Genomic DNA, 17957 nt, shown 5'->3' with positions numbered 1-17957 from the left:
TGATTTGGTATAAATTGGTGGTAATAGTTAAGATAGTGTTTGCAAGCAATAGAGAAAATCTTAGTGACCAAATTATTCAAAATTGGAAAGAACAGTATTTTTTCTAGATAATACACAGAAACTTGTTGTTGGATGCTCCTTGAAATACTATATTCCTTTGATGTACTTGCTGATTTCATACCATGAGTGTTGTCCACATGGTCTTCGTTGTATTTGAACTTAGTTCTTTTATATTTTTATAGTCAGAGATTTATTTTTTAGTCACATTTCACAAGGTCTACAAAGGTATCCACAGTTACTTAAAGCCTAGTAGCTTTAATCTGTTTTTGTAAGAATGTATAATTTTTGCAAATATTTTTAGGGCATTATATTTTAAGACAGTCTTTGATTTTTGAAGTTCCGTACAAAAAAAGAATAGGTAGCAAAATAACCTTCCCACCTCTAAATTCCTATCATGACTCTCCAGTTTGTATTCTGTGATTATAATTTCTGTACATCCTAGTCCCTTCCTAAGCTCTGAAAAGTATTTTCCTACTAGGTAGCATTTTGTAGAACTATTAGTCTACTAATTTTCTCCAATATGTGTTGATGGATTGTTGTTGGATTGTGTAATTCTGGTTTTGCTATCAATATGTATCTATTTGGTGTGCACCAAAAAATAACTGTAAGCAAAGCTTTGCCCACCAAATTATACTTTAGTGATTATACTGGAAGCTTTCTTTTAAATCGAGGCTTATATTTTTATCGTTTCACTTTCATTCTTTTCTTAAAAAAAGAAATAAGAAATTTTTCATCAATTTTTAATCTTTTAAGACTCAATTAATGCATTTAACATTAAAAGTACCAATTTACTATTTCAGAAAGGGTAAAAACGCATTATTCCTACTTTAAAACTGAAAATTTCAAAGTATGAATTAGAATTACGATTATGATTGTCCATGAGAGAGAAACTATTTCACATTCTGTCGTACATTGTACGAAGTCATGGAGGAATTTTCTAGGAGAGTAGGTAATTCTTATCAAGATGTGTTGAAAAATCGGTTTTTGAGTTTTTCAGTTGCACACTCCCTAGTATCCCAAATGATAAGTTGCCAGCAGTCAAGTTCAATTTTTTGCCAGCAAAGGATGTGAAGTTCCACCAAAATCCGATCATTTTGACTCCCCAATTTACTGATTGTCAAAAAGTAATACCACACATGTCCATTGCGGTGTTTCAAAATTCTTGCTATTCTTTTATTTTTTCAACAGAAAGAAGCCAACTTTACCCGTATAGCTTGAAATTTATATTACAGAATATTTTGTTAACAAAATAAAAAAATCAAGGAAGTTTTCTAGAAATTACATTGGCTAGTTTTCTCAAGAAAAAATAAATTATGACACAGAGTCTGCAACGTCGCAAATGAGATGTATGGTTACACACTTTGACCATTGGCATTGACAAGGCAGATCAAAATTTTAAAAGTTTCCTCTCAATACTACAATTCCTTGACCAATTTCAAGTTTGCCTGAATATGTTTTGGCTTTTTTGCACCGAAATTCTCATGAAATGCTATTCTCAGCAGCAGCAATAATGTCCTGGTTTTGAATTGCTTGGCCTTAAGGTCTCTTTTTCAGTGAATGGTCTCAACTAGTTTAACTAAAAGTAGATATGAGAGTAGCATAATAATTCATGAGGGTGTATGGATACGTTTATAATTAAAATCAGCAAAATCCCATGTAAATGTAGTTGTACTTAGGTGATTCTCTGTCAAGTGTCAACTTTCTGCCCCTCTTTGATTTTCAGTCTAATTTGGGGAAATATCGTTACTGTTTTTGGAAAGCTTGGTACAAAATATTCTTTTGACTTGTGGGAAAGTTACCAATTTTGTAGTAGATTTTTTCATGACTGATTAGGCATGTGCTAGAATGAAATGTATCAACTTTGGCCCTGTCCCTCGACATAAATTTACAGTTTAAAAAATTCTGCAAACTCTCCAACGAATGAGGATCAGCCACAATGTAGGTACAGACCATTACAAATCTTGGAACCACCAATTCCCAGAAAATCATACCACCCAAATAGCAGTGATTTCTATAAATATTGAATTTATCGGTGGCACTATATCAAGATATTATCGCATTAAAAATTGCGATATATGGCGATTAAATCGCTACACATCGCAATTCTTGGTTCAATAAAATCATGATCTATTTTTGTCGATAAAATCTAGATTAAATCGTAATTTATCACGATTTCTACTTCGAAAATATCGCGATAAATTTCCGGGCGATAAAATCGCGATTTCATCCCGAGAAGATCGAGGATAATCGCCCAGATGTTGATCCTAGCGTTTTATCGCCGATAAAATTGCAATATATCTCGATTTTTCTGTTGAAAAATACTATATGGGCAGCCACGCTTTTGTCAGTGGTTCTTGGGAAGAAGGAGGGTAAAAGTTGACACTGAGCAAAGAATCACCCAATTATATCGTTATCAAGTTTGAGTAATTCTTAAAAAATCTTGTCTTGAAAAAAAAATGTTAAAATTCAGCCTCTTTTGTGAATAGCAGTAGTGATGCAGTCAAGACAATAAGATTGGCAACTAGGAGTTTTTCTTAAGCTACTTACTTTATCTTGAAACTGGATGCTTTCTGCAGTATTTGGGGTGAAAACCATATTTACAGCAAAACTGTACCAGAATAAAAGGTGTGTCCTATTGCAATCGCATTATTTTTTCCACCCTCCTAATTGACCAGCTACCATGTTTTTAAGTTATTTCAGGGGAGGAAGGTATATCTTAGGAAGATATCAATTAAGTAAATCATTCCAAATGTTATGTCATCAAGGAATGTGTTCATTAGATTTTTTGGAAAAAATTGGATAAATTTGAGAATTTAGGCAACATGGCACACAAGCACAAATAGCGCATGTGATGCTCAGACCCGAGGGTGACGATTTCTAAGTGCATCTGCCTGAAAAAGGGGGGGAGTTGAACTTTTTAAATTTTCTGTATAATTTGATTATACTGTAGGCAAAGGGACCACATTTTCCATTGATACCTCACATGGCAAAAATTTAGTCACGAAACTTTGACTCTAGGTGGTAGAATTACTGATAAAAAATATTACAGGGTTAGCAAGTAATGGTGGACTTCAAGAGGAAAAAATTGAATCTTTTATTGGAAACACCAAACAGAAACAAAGAGATATGAAGAAAGGGTACATCAATGCTCAAAAAATGATAAAAAATAAGTAATTCATAATTAAAACAATAAACTTAACAATTTCAGTTACTGCTCAATAACTTGAAAAAATATGAGTGAGTATTAAGGGAAAATTTGTGAGATGATGCATTTGTGAGTAAATTGTTGCCCATGATCTTGCGGCACACATTTCCAAGTTATGAAGATAAATGTACGATGACTTAACTCACTGCAATAAATCAGAAGCACTCTCAGTCTTTCTTTGAATTTTAATGTTATAGAGAAAGAAACTCATGTTTGTAGAAAGAAAAAGACAAGTTACATCTGAAAAGCTTAATTAAATCTGTCTAGACAAATAAATAAGCCATTAAACAGGTGCCATTTGTAATCGCAAGTACAAATGGTCACGTTTGGATGACACAAAAATTAATTATTCATGCCATTCAGGTTTAATTTTGCATACATTAGTTCGAGGGTTGAAATAAAAACGACATTTCACAGAGCTACTTTTGCAGCTCTTTTTACAGCAGTTATTTGAACATTTGAATTTAAAAAAGCACATTTTTCACTTATTTGTCAGTTGGAGGATTTTCAAGAAATATTTCAGAGTAAGAAATGATGAGTAAATGTAAGAAACAACAGCGATCTGTGCCTTTAAATAAATTTTGATTGGTCAAATGGTGCTACAAAATTTTTTGAGCGGTCCATTCCAATCAATGATCACAGTAATTGAAAGCAGAGTGCTTCCAAAAATAACCACTTTAGCTGACTTTCTTGCCTAAAAAATTAGTTGACTTCAAGTCGCAGCGCCTCAGTTTTTACCTTTAGCAGGTTGAAAGTTTCAATAAAAACAATGTCTTTTAGATAAGGATCCATTACAACTCTGAATTCAATCAAGCAAGGAGGGAGAGTTATATTCTCTTAGAGCCTCACATTATAAGATAAGTTGACACTAAAAAAGTTTTTCAACCAACACTGGTCTGGCTATTTAGTAAGTACCTATTAAATTTTAATAGAGTGCAAATTATTCTTCAAGACGTATGTCTAAAATTCAATCCCACACGGGAAGATAAGGAGAAAAAAATAGGGTGAAAAATAAAAAACGGATCAAGGTCAGAAAAGTAATTTTCAAGTCGACATGATGAAGTAAGTTGTATTGAATCTTGACTCTGAAAATTAAAGTTTCAAGTAAGAGAATCAGACAAAAGAGCTCCTGATAATTTTTTCTGAAGATCAAAACAAAGGAAGATTAGGGAAACATTTTTTGAGAGCCACTTCTGAGGAACATGCTCAGAATCATTGAGTGCAGATACCCGACGACTATGAAGTTCGGGTAATCTTACACTGATAAAAGATGGGGGGAAAAAATTGCAATTTGATCCAGTGTAACCTTCCTAAAACATACCAAAACCGGTTCCAAATTCACATTGATGGTAGTTCTCGAAAAGGAACCAAGTACTTAAACATATTCATAGAAGCACCTGCATGTAAACGGATTCAGTATGGTGGATATGTTATTTATGAGATAAGTAACGAAAAAAATGGTTCTTTTTGCCGTATGCAGTCCATTTAAGATAAACTGTAGTGAAAAGCAGAAATGAGAGTGCCAAAATAAATATATGTAAGTCACTTTGCCAGCGATAACATCTTCGACTATCATTATCTGTAGTTTTCTAGATTAAAGCATCTTTCATCATTTTAAAGTAGGTGCCTGACCAATAAGCTAAATGGGAGCAAAAAGAGTAAATAGCTTTGGCAAATGTTGCCAACTAAGTAGAAGTAATCACTGAAATCTCTGGGTTGAGTTCGGTTTAAAAATTCAAAAACTAGGGTTATCTATCAACTCATACCGGCTTAATTAAAAGAAAAAAATTAGATGCACTCGCAGGCTGAGTATTAAAACTCATCCTGAAGACTAGACTGAAACAGAGAACATAGTGATATTATTGATCTAAAGGCCATGTGATTTTTGCCATAAATTTAAATTTACTATTGACTATCAGCAGTTGCACGACATCGAATTACTCATCTGAAATTGACATCCAAAAAAGCAACTGTGATGCAACTAGTCAATGATCTCATTTTGCAGTTTATCCTTATTGCTATTTATACTAATGACAAAATTTCCAGTTACCCGGGAACTCAATTATGGGACCTATTATTTTCATAAATGAAAGGATTTTGAAATTGTTATCAATTCCAGAATTTTGAGTTTAGTTGCAAAACATCTTAATGATCTCAAAGAATGACAGTCTTGATGATTGACAATTGCACATGGGTGGGACAAAATAACTCAATCATTATAAAATCGAACTGAAGAGGACACAAGATAAAATTGAAAATATTGAGTGAACTAACTGACCAAGATAGATTGCTTTGAAATTACTTATTTTTAAGGAAAACATACAGGAAACAGGCATGAAAGATGGTAGGTACAAATGATCACTCGGAATGAAAGGTTGCGCGAGTCTATGTGACAAATGTAAAATATTTAAAAGTTTCAACCGCAAAATTTACAATAACAAAGCAAATTATTTACAATAAATGCAAGTTGCAAAATAAATTATGTAGGTACCTTTCTTAAAACTATATGGAATGTTCAAAAACAAAGATAGATTTCCACAAGTTATCTTTTAAAAAAATTATTTTCCCAAATTTCGGGGAAAGTAGATCATATAATTCTAAAAAGAGCCTACTTATTAAAAAAAGAGAACATGAGAAATTGTGTTTTCAGAGTGTAGATGGAATGTTCAAAATGAGGATGTAATTGTTTAGATCACTTTTTTTAATATTTAGGTTACCTCTTGAGCCATAGACTATTTTAGTTGGAAACAACAAGAGATGAAAACATAAAAATTATGGAAGAAAAAACAGCATTTCATGAAAAATGAGAAAATAAACACAATGATTGTTTAGAACAAAGTTACATTCGTTGATTTATTCTGAAACAAAATAGTTTTCTTATAATCTTGCTGATACATTTTGAAAAAGACTAGCAGAGGAATATTTTTTTTTTCTTGGAGTAAGCTTTATAAGCCATTTAAAACGATGCTAGGTGAAGGAATGTTCAAAACTGTACTAGATTGTTTAAACCTGTTAATAATAAAATATCTTTAAAATATTTATAATTCTCATGAGGATAGGTACATATTATATCAACAAAAAACAATAAACAATGTAAGTAGGTACTCTCAAAAATGTTAAGTTAATATTTAAAACTTTAGAACTTAGAAACATGTCACAGTTGTGTAGGTCATGCATATGTAGTATTTGCATAGTCTTTGAACAACAAAACTGACTAACGTAATAGACTTGTTTAATGTTACATCTTGATCAGCACTGGCTGCTCCGACAAGAGCTAGACTCCAAACAACTGTTTCTATCCTTTACGCACTTATAGTCTGCTTATGGGAGCGCTAAGTCCCGAAATTTGGCGATTTCTGCGGCATTAAAACAGCCATGAACCAGAAAAAGAGGAACAAAAATGGCTTCAGAAACGTTTTAAGCATGAGATTAGTCCAAGATAGTATCTTTAAATTCTGGTTTTCTCATATTAATTTTCTAGTGAAAATACTAATTATACCTGTTTTTACTTGTTTTCTGTCGTCGTTTTGATCTCCTTCAATGATTTTCATGAATTTTTGTTCTTGCTTCTGTGCTATTTAAAGTTTAAGCTTAATTTTTACATGAGTCAATTGACTAACACCAGAATGTTATGTTTAGTGCCACAAAGGAGTCCCCTTATGTAGATTATCTAATTTAGATTCGATAAACATTGTAAGCGTGTACATAGACTCACCTGTATGTAAGGGTCTATTGTTATTTTTTGGATATTCTGAAATTTGCTCTTGAATCAAGGTATCCAAGATTATCTATTTTCAGTATTGAAGGGGTGTAAAATCTGAAAATAATTTCTTAAAAATTGCAAGGTTCTTTCGAAAGCAAACAATGAAAGAACGCTTCTGCTTTCAAAGTGCCTTGCATTCAAATCACTCATGACTCTTCAACAAGCTTCACTGAATCTCTCAGGATGTTCCCGTGTCTTTCCACAATTTCTGTTGTTTAGGAAATCCTATAGGTGAACAGTGTGACATTATTGTGGAAAAATGAGTTGATAAATCGGTATTTTTTAGAGATTTTCACTGAGAAAGTAAAATGAGGAAACGAAGATTTAAAGAAAGTGTCTTGGACTCGTCTTAGCTTTAAAATGGTTCTGAAGCCATTTTTGTCACTCTTATTCTGGTTCATTACCTTAAAGTCGAAAAAACAAGAAAAAACCGTCCAAATTTCAGAGCTTCTTGCTCTAATGGGTGGTTCAAAAGTGCGTATAGGATAGAAGAAATTGTTTAGAACCATAGCGCTTGGTTATGAAGTAAGCACTTAAAAAGTCTATTAGAAGTTAAAAAATCTTTTTATGGGGAGAGACTCAAAAGTATGTATCACTTTCTCATTTCACGACTGAGGAAAATCAAGATATTCCGAGGGATTTAGAAAAATGAAATGAAGAGTTTGCCTTTCTTGATAAGTCAATGCCAAATGTTTGCCTCCTTCAATTATCAGAGGAAACTTGGTGGTCGTTTGAGAAGATTCTCATACTGTTTTCATACAACGTTTGAGAAGGGTACCACATTCAGTGGGAGTAAATGGGCACTAATCATACATTTGTGATTGAAGACTAATAAATTTCCATTGCAACAGGCTTGCTGCAAGGGCTAGGCAATCCAGGCAACTGTCTGGGCTGCTAAACCCTCGAAAATTATCAGCGTTGTGAGGAGGCCCTGACATTTTTAACTCATTCTTATTACTGCTAAAATTCGTCATTTCCGATCTTAATGAATCCAGTACCAAATCTTAAGATATTTGTTATTGTTAAAAGCCATAATAATATACTATTATAGTGTAATATATACACATGTTACAGGCAACATCTAGGACTCGGGCATAGACTGACTGTGCCTGGACGGGCATTGTCGAAGTTACCCAACCAGTTTGGGAATTATGTGACGAAATACCACTTGGACCTCAATGAGCAGGCACAGACAGTGTAAGTTTGGGCATGGGTAGGTATTCGTACATTTTCTTACCAATAAACTGCACTGAACGCAGTTGTCCGAGAGTCTTTGGGCGTAGTTGAAATTACCTCTTGATCCTGCACTTTGCCTGGTTATCTTAAGCGCTCTTTGGGCTTTTTGGCGATACTTGCGTCCTAGATATTGCCCATTACCTATGTATAAATACATGATTCTAAAGAGCTCGTAAAATTCCTGTTGAGATATTGTTCATAGATGATGAAGGGAAAAAGGAGGTGAGTGATTCAAATGTATCCTTCTTCTCCATTAGAAACGGGAGAGGATAATAAAGAAGGACCAGAATAATAAAAAATAACATTAAAGATAATATCAATGCGTAGAGTTGAGTATCTAATCCAACAAAGCCAAAATTGTAGCCTGAAATTGTTATTATTTCATTATTGTTCACTAATATAATAATCATGCAGTTTCAATATAAAGCTAGGTCACTGTATCACATCCTGCCGATTACTCTTCATCTCTGAATATCATTCCCAAACTTCTGTACTTTCAGTGAGTGTTGTTCAAATTAAATGTTTGCAGCAATGATTTGAGTATGTGTAGCTTTGAGTTTTCCCCAATGAAGTAAATTTTTGAGATAAGAGTATAAAATAATTTAAAAAGATTCCAATAGAAGCATTTCCAAGGTAAAATTTGACAATGATCACAGCAGGAGCCTAATTTTAGGCATTTGGCTGAGAGCCGTTGAAGTCAGCAAGAGGAGACGGGTTATTGGAGCCGGCTGCAGTTTGTGTGCCGCTCAGCGCCATCCGCTGCATTTGACGGATAACTGCTGCAGCATGATAGGCTTGCTGCAACAAACGTAACAACAAGAATCACATGAGTAACTATGAAATTACTTACAGTTTAAACAACAGAGAAAGACGAAGTGGAGAAGAGGAAAAAACCGAAATTACAATCGCCACAATAATCTCATTTTTTTTAACATCGTGGTAAATATTAAAAAATGACACATATTTTAACACAGCTTAGGAAAATCACACCGGATGTTTTTTTAAGGGAAAATGAAAAAAAAAAAAAAAAAATCAGTCTTACTCATAAGAATAAAATGTGCAAGAACATTTGCAATGTTGCAAAAGAGTGTTGACTGAATTTCACAGCCGATGGAAGTTCACTGCTGGACAATTCATGATAGAGATTTTTAATCTTGAGGATTGGAATTTCGCAGAAGCATCAGAATGCTGGAAAATGACCGGACAGAGCTCCATAAAATGCAATTGTTCGTAAACTTGGACAACAGGCCAATCAAAACCATTAAAATGACTGATAATCTCAAATCGTAAGTTGAACTAAACCATTTTCTGAGAGCTAATTACAACTATCAGAGAGGGTCTGAAACTTAATTCTCTTTCTATGTTTACTAAATTGTGAAATTTGTGTTGTTGGTCATAGCTTGGCCTGATAAAAGTAGTTACGTATCAAGCATATCGCTCTCTTAGCTCTGTCCGTCATGCATGAATCCAGATTAAAAGGCAGAAAATGCAAACATATTTGAACAACTGTGCAGATGAGCCAACAAAAAAAGAAGAAAAAAAAATAATAGTTGAGCGAACAAACAAACTATCCAACAAACAAGCAAACAAAATAGGTTTTACGGTTGAATTAAGGATATAAAGGGCAAATGATGAACTCACACATGGATAATTGACCATGAAGAAGAAATTAGGATTAAGAAGATGAAATTTTCTATTTCACTTTCTGTGGTCCATAGATTGACTAAGGACTTTACACAAAATTTAGTTTGGACTTTCCAAACCAACCATAAAAAGAAAGATTTATCCGATCCTCAAATAAATAAACTTTTCTTCCTCGATTTTTCTTGCAAATCATCAAACGAAGCACATCGATGAAATTGAAGCAAAAGCTGCTTTTTAAGGACTATTTTCAACGCATAAAATTCTAGGCTATTAGAATGCCAACATGTTTAACCCAAAACAGCCTCCCATGGCTTTTGATCCGTCATGGTTGATGTTTGAAAACTGATTTTAAACTGTGATGATTTAATATGAGGAGGCTCACGAGAGCTCTCAAAGAATAAAAAGAAAATTTACTTTATGACTGCACTGAATATGTTGATGCTATCAGTGATAAAGCCACTTCTATGATTAGAAAGGAATCATGATCATAGCTTAAATAGTTTCTTCTCAAGAGAAATATTGGAGTCTACTCTATTCAAGTGATTCTCTCGAAAAGCATGAAAGGTATGCTACATACTGCAATTTTATGTACTCTATTTAACAATTATTTGTCCCACTCATAATTTTGGATTAATACTTTTTTTAGGATTTGAGAACCCAAGACGTGATGAAAAAACCAAAAAATCAGAGCTGCGATAGCAATACCCAACACCTAAAAATAATTGCAATCAAAATTGAAAATGGGAAAAATGATATAAATTTGGATGAAAATGTGTGAACATACAATTAATTGGTGCATGACTGAGAAAGAACAAAAATAGATGTCGATGGTTCGGTGTCAATTCAACAATACTTTTTTCATTGCTCTGTAAATCATGCTCAAAATTTCCTCAAAGCCAACAACCGAAAAATACTGATAAAGCTCAGTGCATTGATTTGGCAACTATGCTAATAAACGAGAGATATTAATTTTAAACAAATATAAAAATGTATTCTACAGTCACAAGCGAGAATACCTGAGACCCATAATTTTAATTTCAAGTCAGTAAAGAAAATATTTTCAGAATTGCTAGTGGAATTGTAATTTATGGGCCATAGATCTCCTACTTTCTAATGAGAAGGGCATCTTTTACAAACGACTCAACCTTCTTTCTCTCGACCACTATCATTATATGTATTACGTGAAGAACATGTACATGGAATGTCAAGAATACAGAAATATGTGAGAGGTGGAGGAGCGTACTCAGCCTAATGTAGTAAGTTTAAATTTAAAACAATATGTAGGGAGAGGGTCATTAGCTTTTTTTGAAAATGAAATAAAAAGTTGAAGGACACTTTGATTGTTTCATTCACTCATCATTTGATAAAACCTTGTTGAACTCACTGCAGAAGAAATTTCCTGATAAACAACATCTTGGAGGACATATTTGAGGCCTTCAATCTACGGGCAATTGAAGTTGAATTATTCTACTTTTTTGAATGAGGCATTTAAAATACATTACAAATAAATTTAACTAACAATTAAATGCTAACTTAGAATTTTGTTCCACTTATTGAGAAGTATCAGCATGAGAATAAACTACAGACTTACAAGAATGGTGACTTTTTTTTTTAAAAAAAAAAAAAGAAAATACAAAATACGAGGATTAAGAGTCGATAAAATTCATAACAAACTGGGTGCGTCTACGGAATGGGGTAATTTTCATACAATATCTTGAGTTCTATTCGAACTTCTGCTTTCTTAACAGATTAACATAATGGGATCTAAAGTTAACAGCCACAATTAGAGCGTGAAGGGAAAAAAATTGGTAAAAACTAGCTGAAAAAAGACAAATTTTTTGAGAGCTAGCACAATGGCACATACTTGCACAATTTTTACGATGACTATGCTAATTTAACCGAAATTTCTTTTAACATTGTTGATTTCCTCTGCTTCAACCAATTCTTGTCCATGACAACGAGGGTAGTGAGACTTCAATGACTTTCCAAATCCAAGGAGAATACGATCAACATGTGAGCAAGTGGAAATTTTTGGTGCAGTGGGAAGGGTAGGAGGAATACGTATCAAAGATATAAAACGAGCAAAAAACAGTTAAACAATAAAATGAAGAGGACAAGATACCTCCTTGGACACTTTCAAGCGGCTTCTCTAATAAGAGCTCATCTTTTCGAGATCTATCTTTATCTTCTTTGGCCTCTACTTCTTCTTCTATTGGGGGACATAAGTGAGCGCTGTCCGCTGGCCCACAACTAACCAGAGCTAATCTCTGCATTTTGTGCACTATCGTAACTGCATTCATTATTTGCTACGCAAACAAGGACAACACAGATCAACACACTATACATATCTTGATGCAACACCCCCCTCTCCTAAAAAACACGCAGCACATTTCAAAGTCAACCTCAAATTCTAATAGAGGCTAGAGATTGTAAAACTCAAAGTAAATAGTCAATATTCACATTGGTATCATTCAACAGAAACTAGTCACCAACACATTATGCTCATCATATTCCATCAAATGAGGAATGCGCACAGGAATATTTTATCGTCTCAAAGCAAGTATTATTAGGGCTGATTTCTTTGTGTTCTAACATACTTAAGATTATAGAGGAAAAAAGAGAGAATCTGTTCAACAAAGCATCGTGTTGTCTGGTGGTTTACACAAAAGGATAGCAGAATTTCTAATCTCATCAAGTTTTCTCTCATATTCATCAGAATTGAAAATTCATGATATCCTTGAACTCCGTTCATTCACAATGAGCGGTTTGGATTTTTTATTGAAAAGTATCTAAAAACTGAGACATTTTCAAATTTGCTATCGTCCAAGTGCAGCCTATATGGAGCAGCACACTGCTCACTCTGAGACTGAATAAAAAAAAAACCTTCATCCATTGGGAGAAGATGCTATGCTCCTAAGCCACGTCGGTGGAAAAGACATCTGTTTCAGGCGGATACACTGAGTCATACTTGGATCACTTCACCTCATTATATTCCATTTAGCACAATGCTCTTGAGAAACTTTATTGGGCTTTGTTTCCATTCTTCCCGATAAATACATCAGTTCTCTTTTCTAAACCTACAAACCCCGATTACTCATCAATGGATATGGGCGATAGCATTTTAATCCGTTGAGAAATTATCTTCTAAAAATGATCGAATTGTAACACTTTTTTCACAGTAACTTTAATGATGAAGATTTGCAAGATATGAGTCCATGTGAGAATTTATACAAAAGCCTATGTAATTATCACCGGTTATGAATTTAATTTATTCTTGAAAAAGAAATGTTTTCCAGTGTGATGCATTTCCTGAATCTTCAAAATGTGTTTCATGTTCATCAGTTGATATCCATGTGTTTTACTTCCTGCTGAAGAATTGTTTATCCCTCAGTGTCGTAATCTTGTTCAACAAAGAAAGCTAGGAATGACACCCAATATGATACTAGGTGAATGTATACTAATGTATACTATATGTATATTATATGATATTAGGTGAATATTTTTCGATACTTTTGTCAAAACTTGATGCATAGTGCAAGATGGGTCACCAAAAGTATCACAGTAAAGCTATTTGATGATTTTCATTTTTTCACTTTCACAAAATAAGTATCTCAGTGGTAATCTCACTTGAGCCGACTTCTTTTTCAGTGAAATGATAGAAAGTTCTCAAATTTCAGTCCGTTTCCAAGAAAAAATTAGATCAGCAGAAGAGCACGGGAGATTTAGAGTCAAATGTTTCAAACTCTATACGGGTCTTTTCCCTGCGTAACCTCATTCGTTCATGACTTAATCACGCACCTTCAAGAGGCAGAGTTCCAGTTGATTTATAGATTGCCTTAGAAAATATAAACGCTGAAAAAATGGCATTTCCAGGAGATATACTCGGAACAGGAATAACAGTAGAAATGTTGAGGTTTTTAAAACATAAATGAAAGTTAAGCCTTCATGAGTGAAAGGTATAAGTTCTCCTTATATTTCAATTAATTCCCAAGTTATTTCTTCAGTCAATCAAGCAGAGAATCTGCATAATTAAATGTGACTGAAAAACAAACACTGTGTTACATTCAGATTTATACTAATTATACTCAGACGAGAAGTTGCACAACCAAATCTACTCAGTTAGAAGTGTCTACACACCAAAAATAGTCTTGAGTATTGAATGATAAATCGTGCTGATAGAACACTCAACAGTCTTTAAAATTTTTTGAGCCATGAACAAAACTAAAAAAATATTTCAGACCTTGCTCTAATCATCTTTACAAAATGGCCGATAAAGATTGCTCAAAAAAGCAAACTTTTGAGATACTGTTGATTGCTTGAAAAGTTACGTCCCTCTTTGAACAAAGTGCAAAGACTACAATTTCAATGGCAAACCTTCATTCTAGGTAATGAATGCTTGAAATTTATCTTACCTTCCAACGAGATTTAGCAAAATTTTTCTTAAGTTGTTCTGATACAGTTCCATGAATATTCTTGTTACTAGCAGCATTACCGCAGATCCTAAGGAGATCAAACAGAAGGAGGGTGAGAAAAAGCAAAACCAAAAAAATGGAGACAAACCTCAATATTGATTAAAATACTCCTGAACTGCAAAAAAAAGTTGGCACCAAAATTATGATGAATCCTCAAAACTTTCTAAACCTTAAAAATTGCTTAAAATAACTAGAAAATGGCCAAACTTAGAAACTGCATAGCTCAATCACTGCAGTGTTGGAAAATTATTGCTCATATTTTATTTTAGAGGTAAAAATAGGCAAATTTAATTGCTTTATTACTATTGTTTTATTATTACACCAAATATTCATCAAATAGAGGACAATAAATAGAAATGTTCAAAAAATTACACGGTTTAGTTTTCTGATTAAAAATTGGAAGTCTACAATATTGCAAACCGACCTATGCAGTTACAGAGTTTATCATCAACAGAAAACATAATGACTCAAAAAAAGCAAGGTATTTAACAAAATTTTACAAGTTTTTAACATTTTTCAAAAATTTACTGAAATAAATTTAGATGGAAGAGAGGTGCTAAGACTTCAAAAGATTATAATTCAGATTAAAAGGTTAAAAATAAGAAAAAAAACAGTAATTTCAACTTACCATGGATGCCCGAGGGCTTGCTTGCAAGTGTATCGCTTTTCTACATCTACACACATTAAATTCCGAATGAAATCTTTAGCAGAATCGCTTATTTCATCCCAATATGGAGAGTCAAACTCAAATTCTCCTGCAAAAGACATAAAAGAAAAATATAAAACGAATCCAACATAATCTCAGGAAAGGATGAAAATATAGGGCTCTCGATGGATATTAAGATATCTTGCAAAGCTGCAACTGACCACATCATTTCATGAACCCTTAAGAAACTGAGAAATATAAATGAAAAAAAAAAAAAATATTTCCAAAGGGTGTACAACCTTTGGGAATATTGTACAACACCAAGTTGAGCCATTGTCAAACAATTTCCCTCATTGATAAGCCACAAATTTTTTAATTTGACTGAAAATATTTTAAAAGTTTCCTGTGGCAGGGCAGATTTACCTCTATTATTTTTCACCGAGTGGCACACTGGTTATTTGCGATCTAAGCATTTGTGTGACTTTGATCATTTAATATTTTTGAGTCAATCATTGTTGGCCAGAACTTAGAGCAGCTAAAATGCATAATCCTATATAATTTATTATGAAATACCAAGAAAAATGAAAAATCAACAAAGATGATCAAGATCATCAAATCACAGAGATATTTGATGGACATACCCTTCAAAATTTGAGCGAACAAATTGGCATCGTTTTCATCATAAAAAGGGGGGTAGCCACACAGTAAAATATAGGAAATAACACCAATGCTCCATACATCTACAGCTTTGCCATAAGGTTTTTGAGCTAACACTTCCGGTGCTGCAAAAATGAAAAATACAATTATTAATCAATTACTGGGTAAGGATACTTGGATATTGGAATCAGCTAACGGTCTATTTGTGGAATGATTACAGAAGATTCCTAAAATTTTAAGCACTTTCACTTACTGTGCATTGCTATAAATCGGCTTGCTATGGTGTAAGGCTTGTGGCGCTGGCTCTATCATTGGAAGGTCCCGGATTTGATTCCCGGCCAGACGCCAGACAACCCCAGTTTGATGGTCTCAAACAATGGTTGCCCGAGACTGGTCAAAGAGCAGGGACGAGGGGTGGATGGAGTTATAACTAAGAATGCATGGTTACCTCCTCAGGGATATTGAAAGGGCACAAACAAATACAACCAAAATAATTTTGTGTATTTTACAGGACACACTTTCAGGCTAAAAAGACACATTCAAACTATTCAGACTCAGACACTAGGGATAAAATTTCAGGGCAAAAAGTTTTCTGCAAGCGTTCAGCTTACAATTTTGACTTGACTATACCTCAACATACAACTTGGTAGTGGTAAGTATGGGCTGTTCCTATGGACCACTTCCTCCAAGACTTCAGTAACAACAATTTAAGCATAGAGTGTGAACGAAGCACTATTTATTACTTGGTGGTTGCTAGACGGACATTTAAGGCCATTAAAAAAGTTTAACTATGAATGAACAAAACTGGAAGCTGAACTGAACTTAGTTACATGGAAAATTATCAAATAAGTTATGTCCAGCAAGTTTCTTTTATGTTTTCCTGTCATCAAGCATCATACCTCGCCTTGTGGACTCAAATATCAGTCAACTTTACACGTACAACTTTTTCGGAAGTTTGAAATTTACTTGACAGGAGGTATCGTCGAAAGATGCCCGAAATGGTTCCCAATTGCGACTGGCTACCATCTAATACATTTTATTTACGTTACTTCTTACCAACATATCCAGGGGTACCACAGGCTGTGGCCATAATTCCAGAATCCTCCATTTTAGATAAGCCAAAATCACTAATCATAATTTTACTATCTTCAGCTGGACTATAATACAATAAGTTTTCAGGCTGTGGAAAAAAAATAATAGGGTGATTAGATTCTTGTCATCGGGTTTCAGGAGGCTACATAAAATGAAATTTTACTCCTATATTATAAATTTAAATTCCAGTACAGAGGTGAAAATGCAGATCCGCTAATGAGCTTTGATCTCTCCTTCCTTTCTTTTGATTCCTCTTTTTTGAAGAGCTATCCAAGACATCCCTGCAAAAAGTATCAGTTTAATTGCATCAGCGTTAACAATTCTGCATCAATCTACGGCAACGAAATGAAGCTTTCAATGTGGGAATAAGAGCAAAAAAAGCTTCAAAAAGTAAAGGATCATTCAATGGAATATTAGTGTTAGAATAATTTTTCGAGAGATTTTTCGATTTTTTTTTTTTTGGGGGGGGGGGGGGCACAACCGGTACAAAATTAAACATATGGGTATCATAAAATAGATGTAAAACTACATCCTCATAACTTCTTGAGGTGCCATCGCAAGTCTCTTTTCAGAATGAAGCCTTCAGCCAGAATATGCCTTCGGATCACAATGGGGCTTGAGCGAAAGGAATTTGATGGAGAAAGGTACAATGGAGATTTTCATGTCAATTTTTTATTGCTTCATCTGAAAGTACTCAAAGAGCTGATTTCACAGTATTTTTCATAATTTTTTTCTGATATGGGAAATAGTATAAAAATAGATTTAAAAGTGAGAAAATGCACCGCTTAATGACGTCATCTGGCGGCATTTCCCATTTAAACACATGTGTTTTAGCAGATTAGATCATATAACAGATTTTGTCATATCTTCTCCAATAATCGTTCAATTCACGAACAAAGGGTGTCTTCGTGTCCAGTTCACTCAGCAGTTTCCACTTAAACACGAAATTAATCTTTCAGACACCTGCAAATTCTCTATTCCTTCATTGGGATGCTTATGCAATCCGAGTTACTTGGGAGTCGAAATTGTCGTATCACATAGCTTGGTCTCCAAGACAAGAGCAATTTATTCTTTTGTGTAAGGCGAGGAGGATTTAGAGGGTTGTCAGTCGATGACGTGACGTCCCTGTGCCCAACTCTCGATTGCTCAATCGTTATTCGGACCGTAGGTAGTGGCGAAGCG

At 34.0% G+C, this 17957-nt stretch overlaps 1 protein-coding gene across 1 annotated transcript in view; it reads right to left on the bottom strand.

Annotated features, from left to right (window-relative positions):
- Nucleotides 1-3130: 3130 nt before the first annotated feature.
- The window catches only part of LOC109043989 (calcium/calmodulin-dependent protein kinase type 1), a 241963-nt gene continuing 227136 nt past the window's right edge, over nucleotides 3131-17957 (bottom strand). Inside the window, 6 exon segments of the mRNA XM_019061422.2 lie at nucleotides 3131-9062; nucleotides 12031-12214; nucleotides 14321-14408; nucleotides 15009-15135; nucleotides 15668-15808; nucleotides 16740-16863. Of these exon segments, the coding sequence (XP_018916967.1) occupies nucleotides 8980-9062; nucleotides 12031-12214; nucleotides 14321-14408; nucleotides 15009-15135; nucleotides 15668-15808; nucleotides 16740-16863 (747 nt within the window). The 3' untranslated portion in view covers nucleotides 3131-8979.

This window comes from Bemisia tabaci, chromosome 6 (genome assembly GCF_918797505.1).
Source record: "Bemisia tabaci chromosome 6, PGI_BMITA_v3".
NCBI classification, from domain to species: domain Eukaryota; kingdom Metazoa; phylum Arthropoda; class Insecta; order Hemiptera; family Aleyrodidae; genus Bemisia; species Bemisia tabaci.
This window is presented reverse-complemented; position numbering and strand designations above follow the sequence as displayed.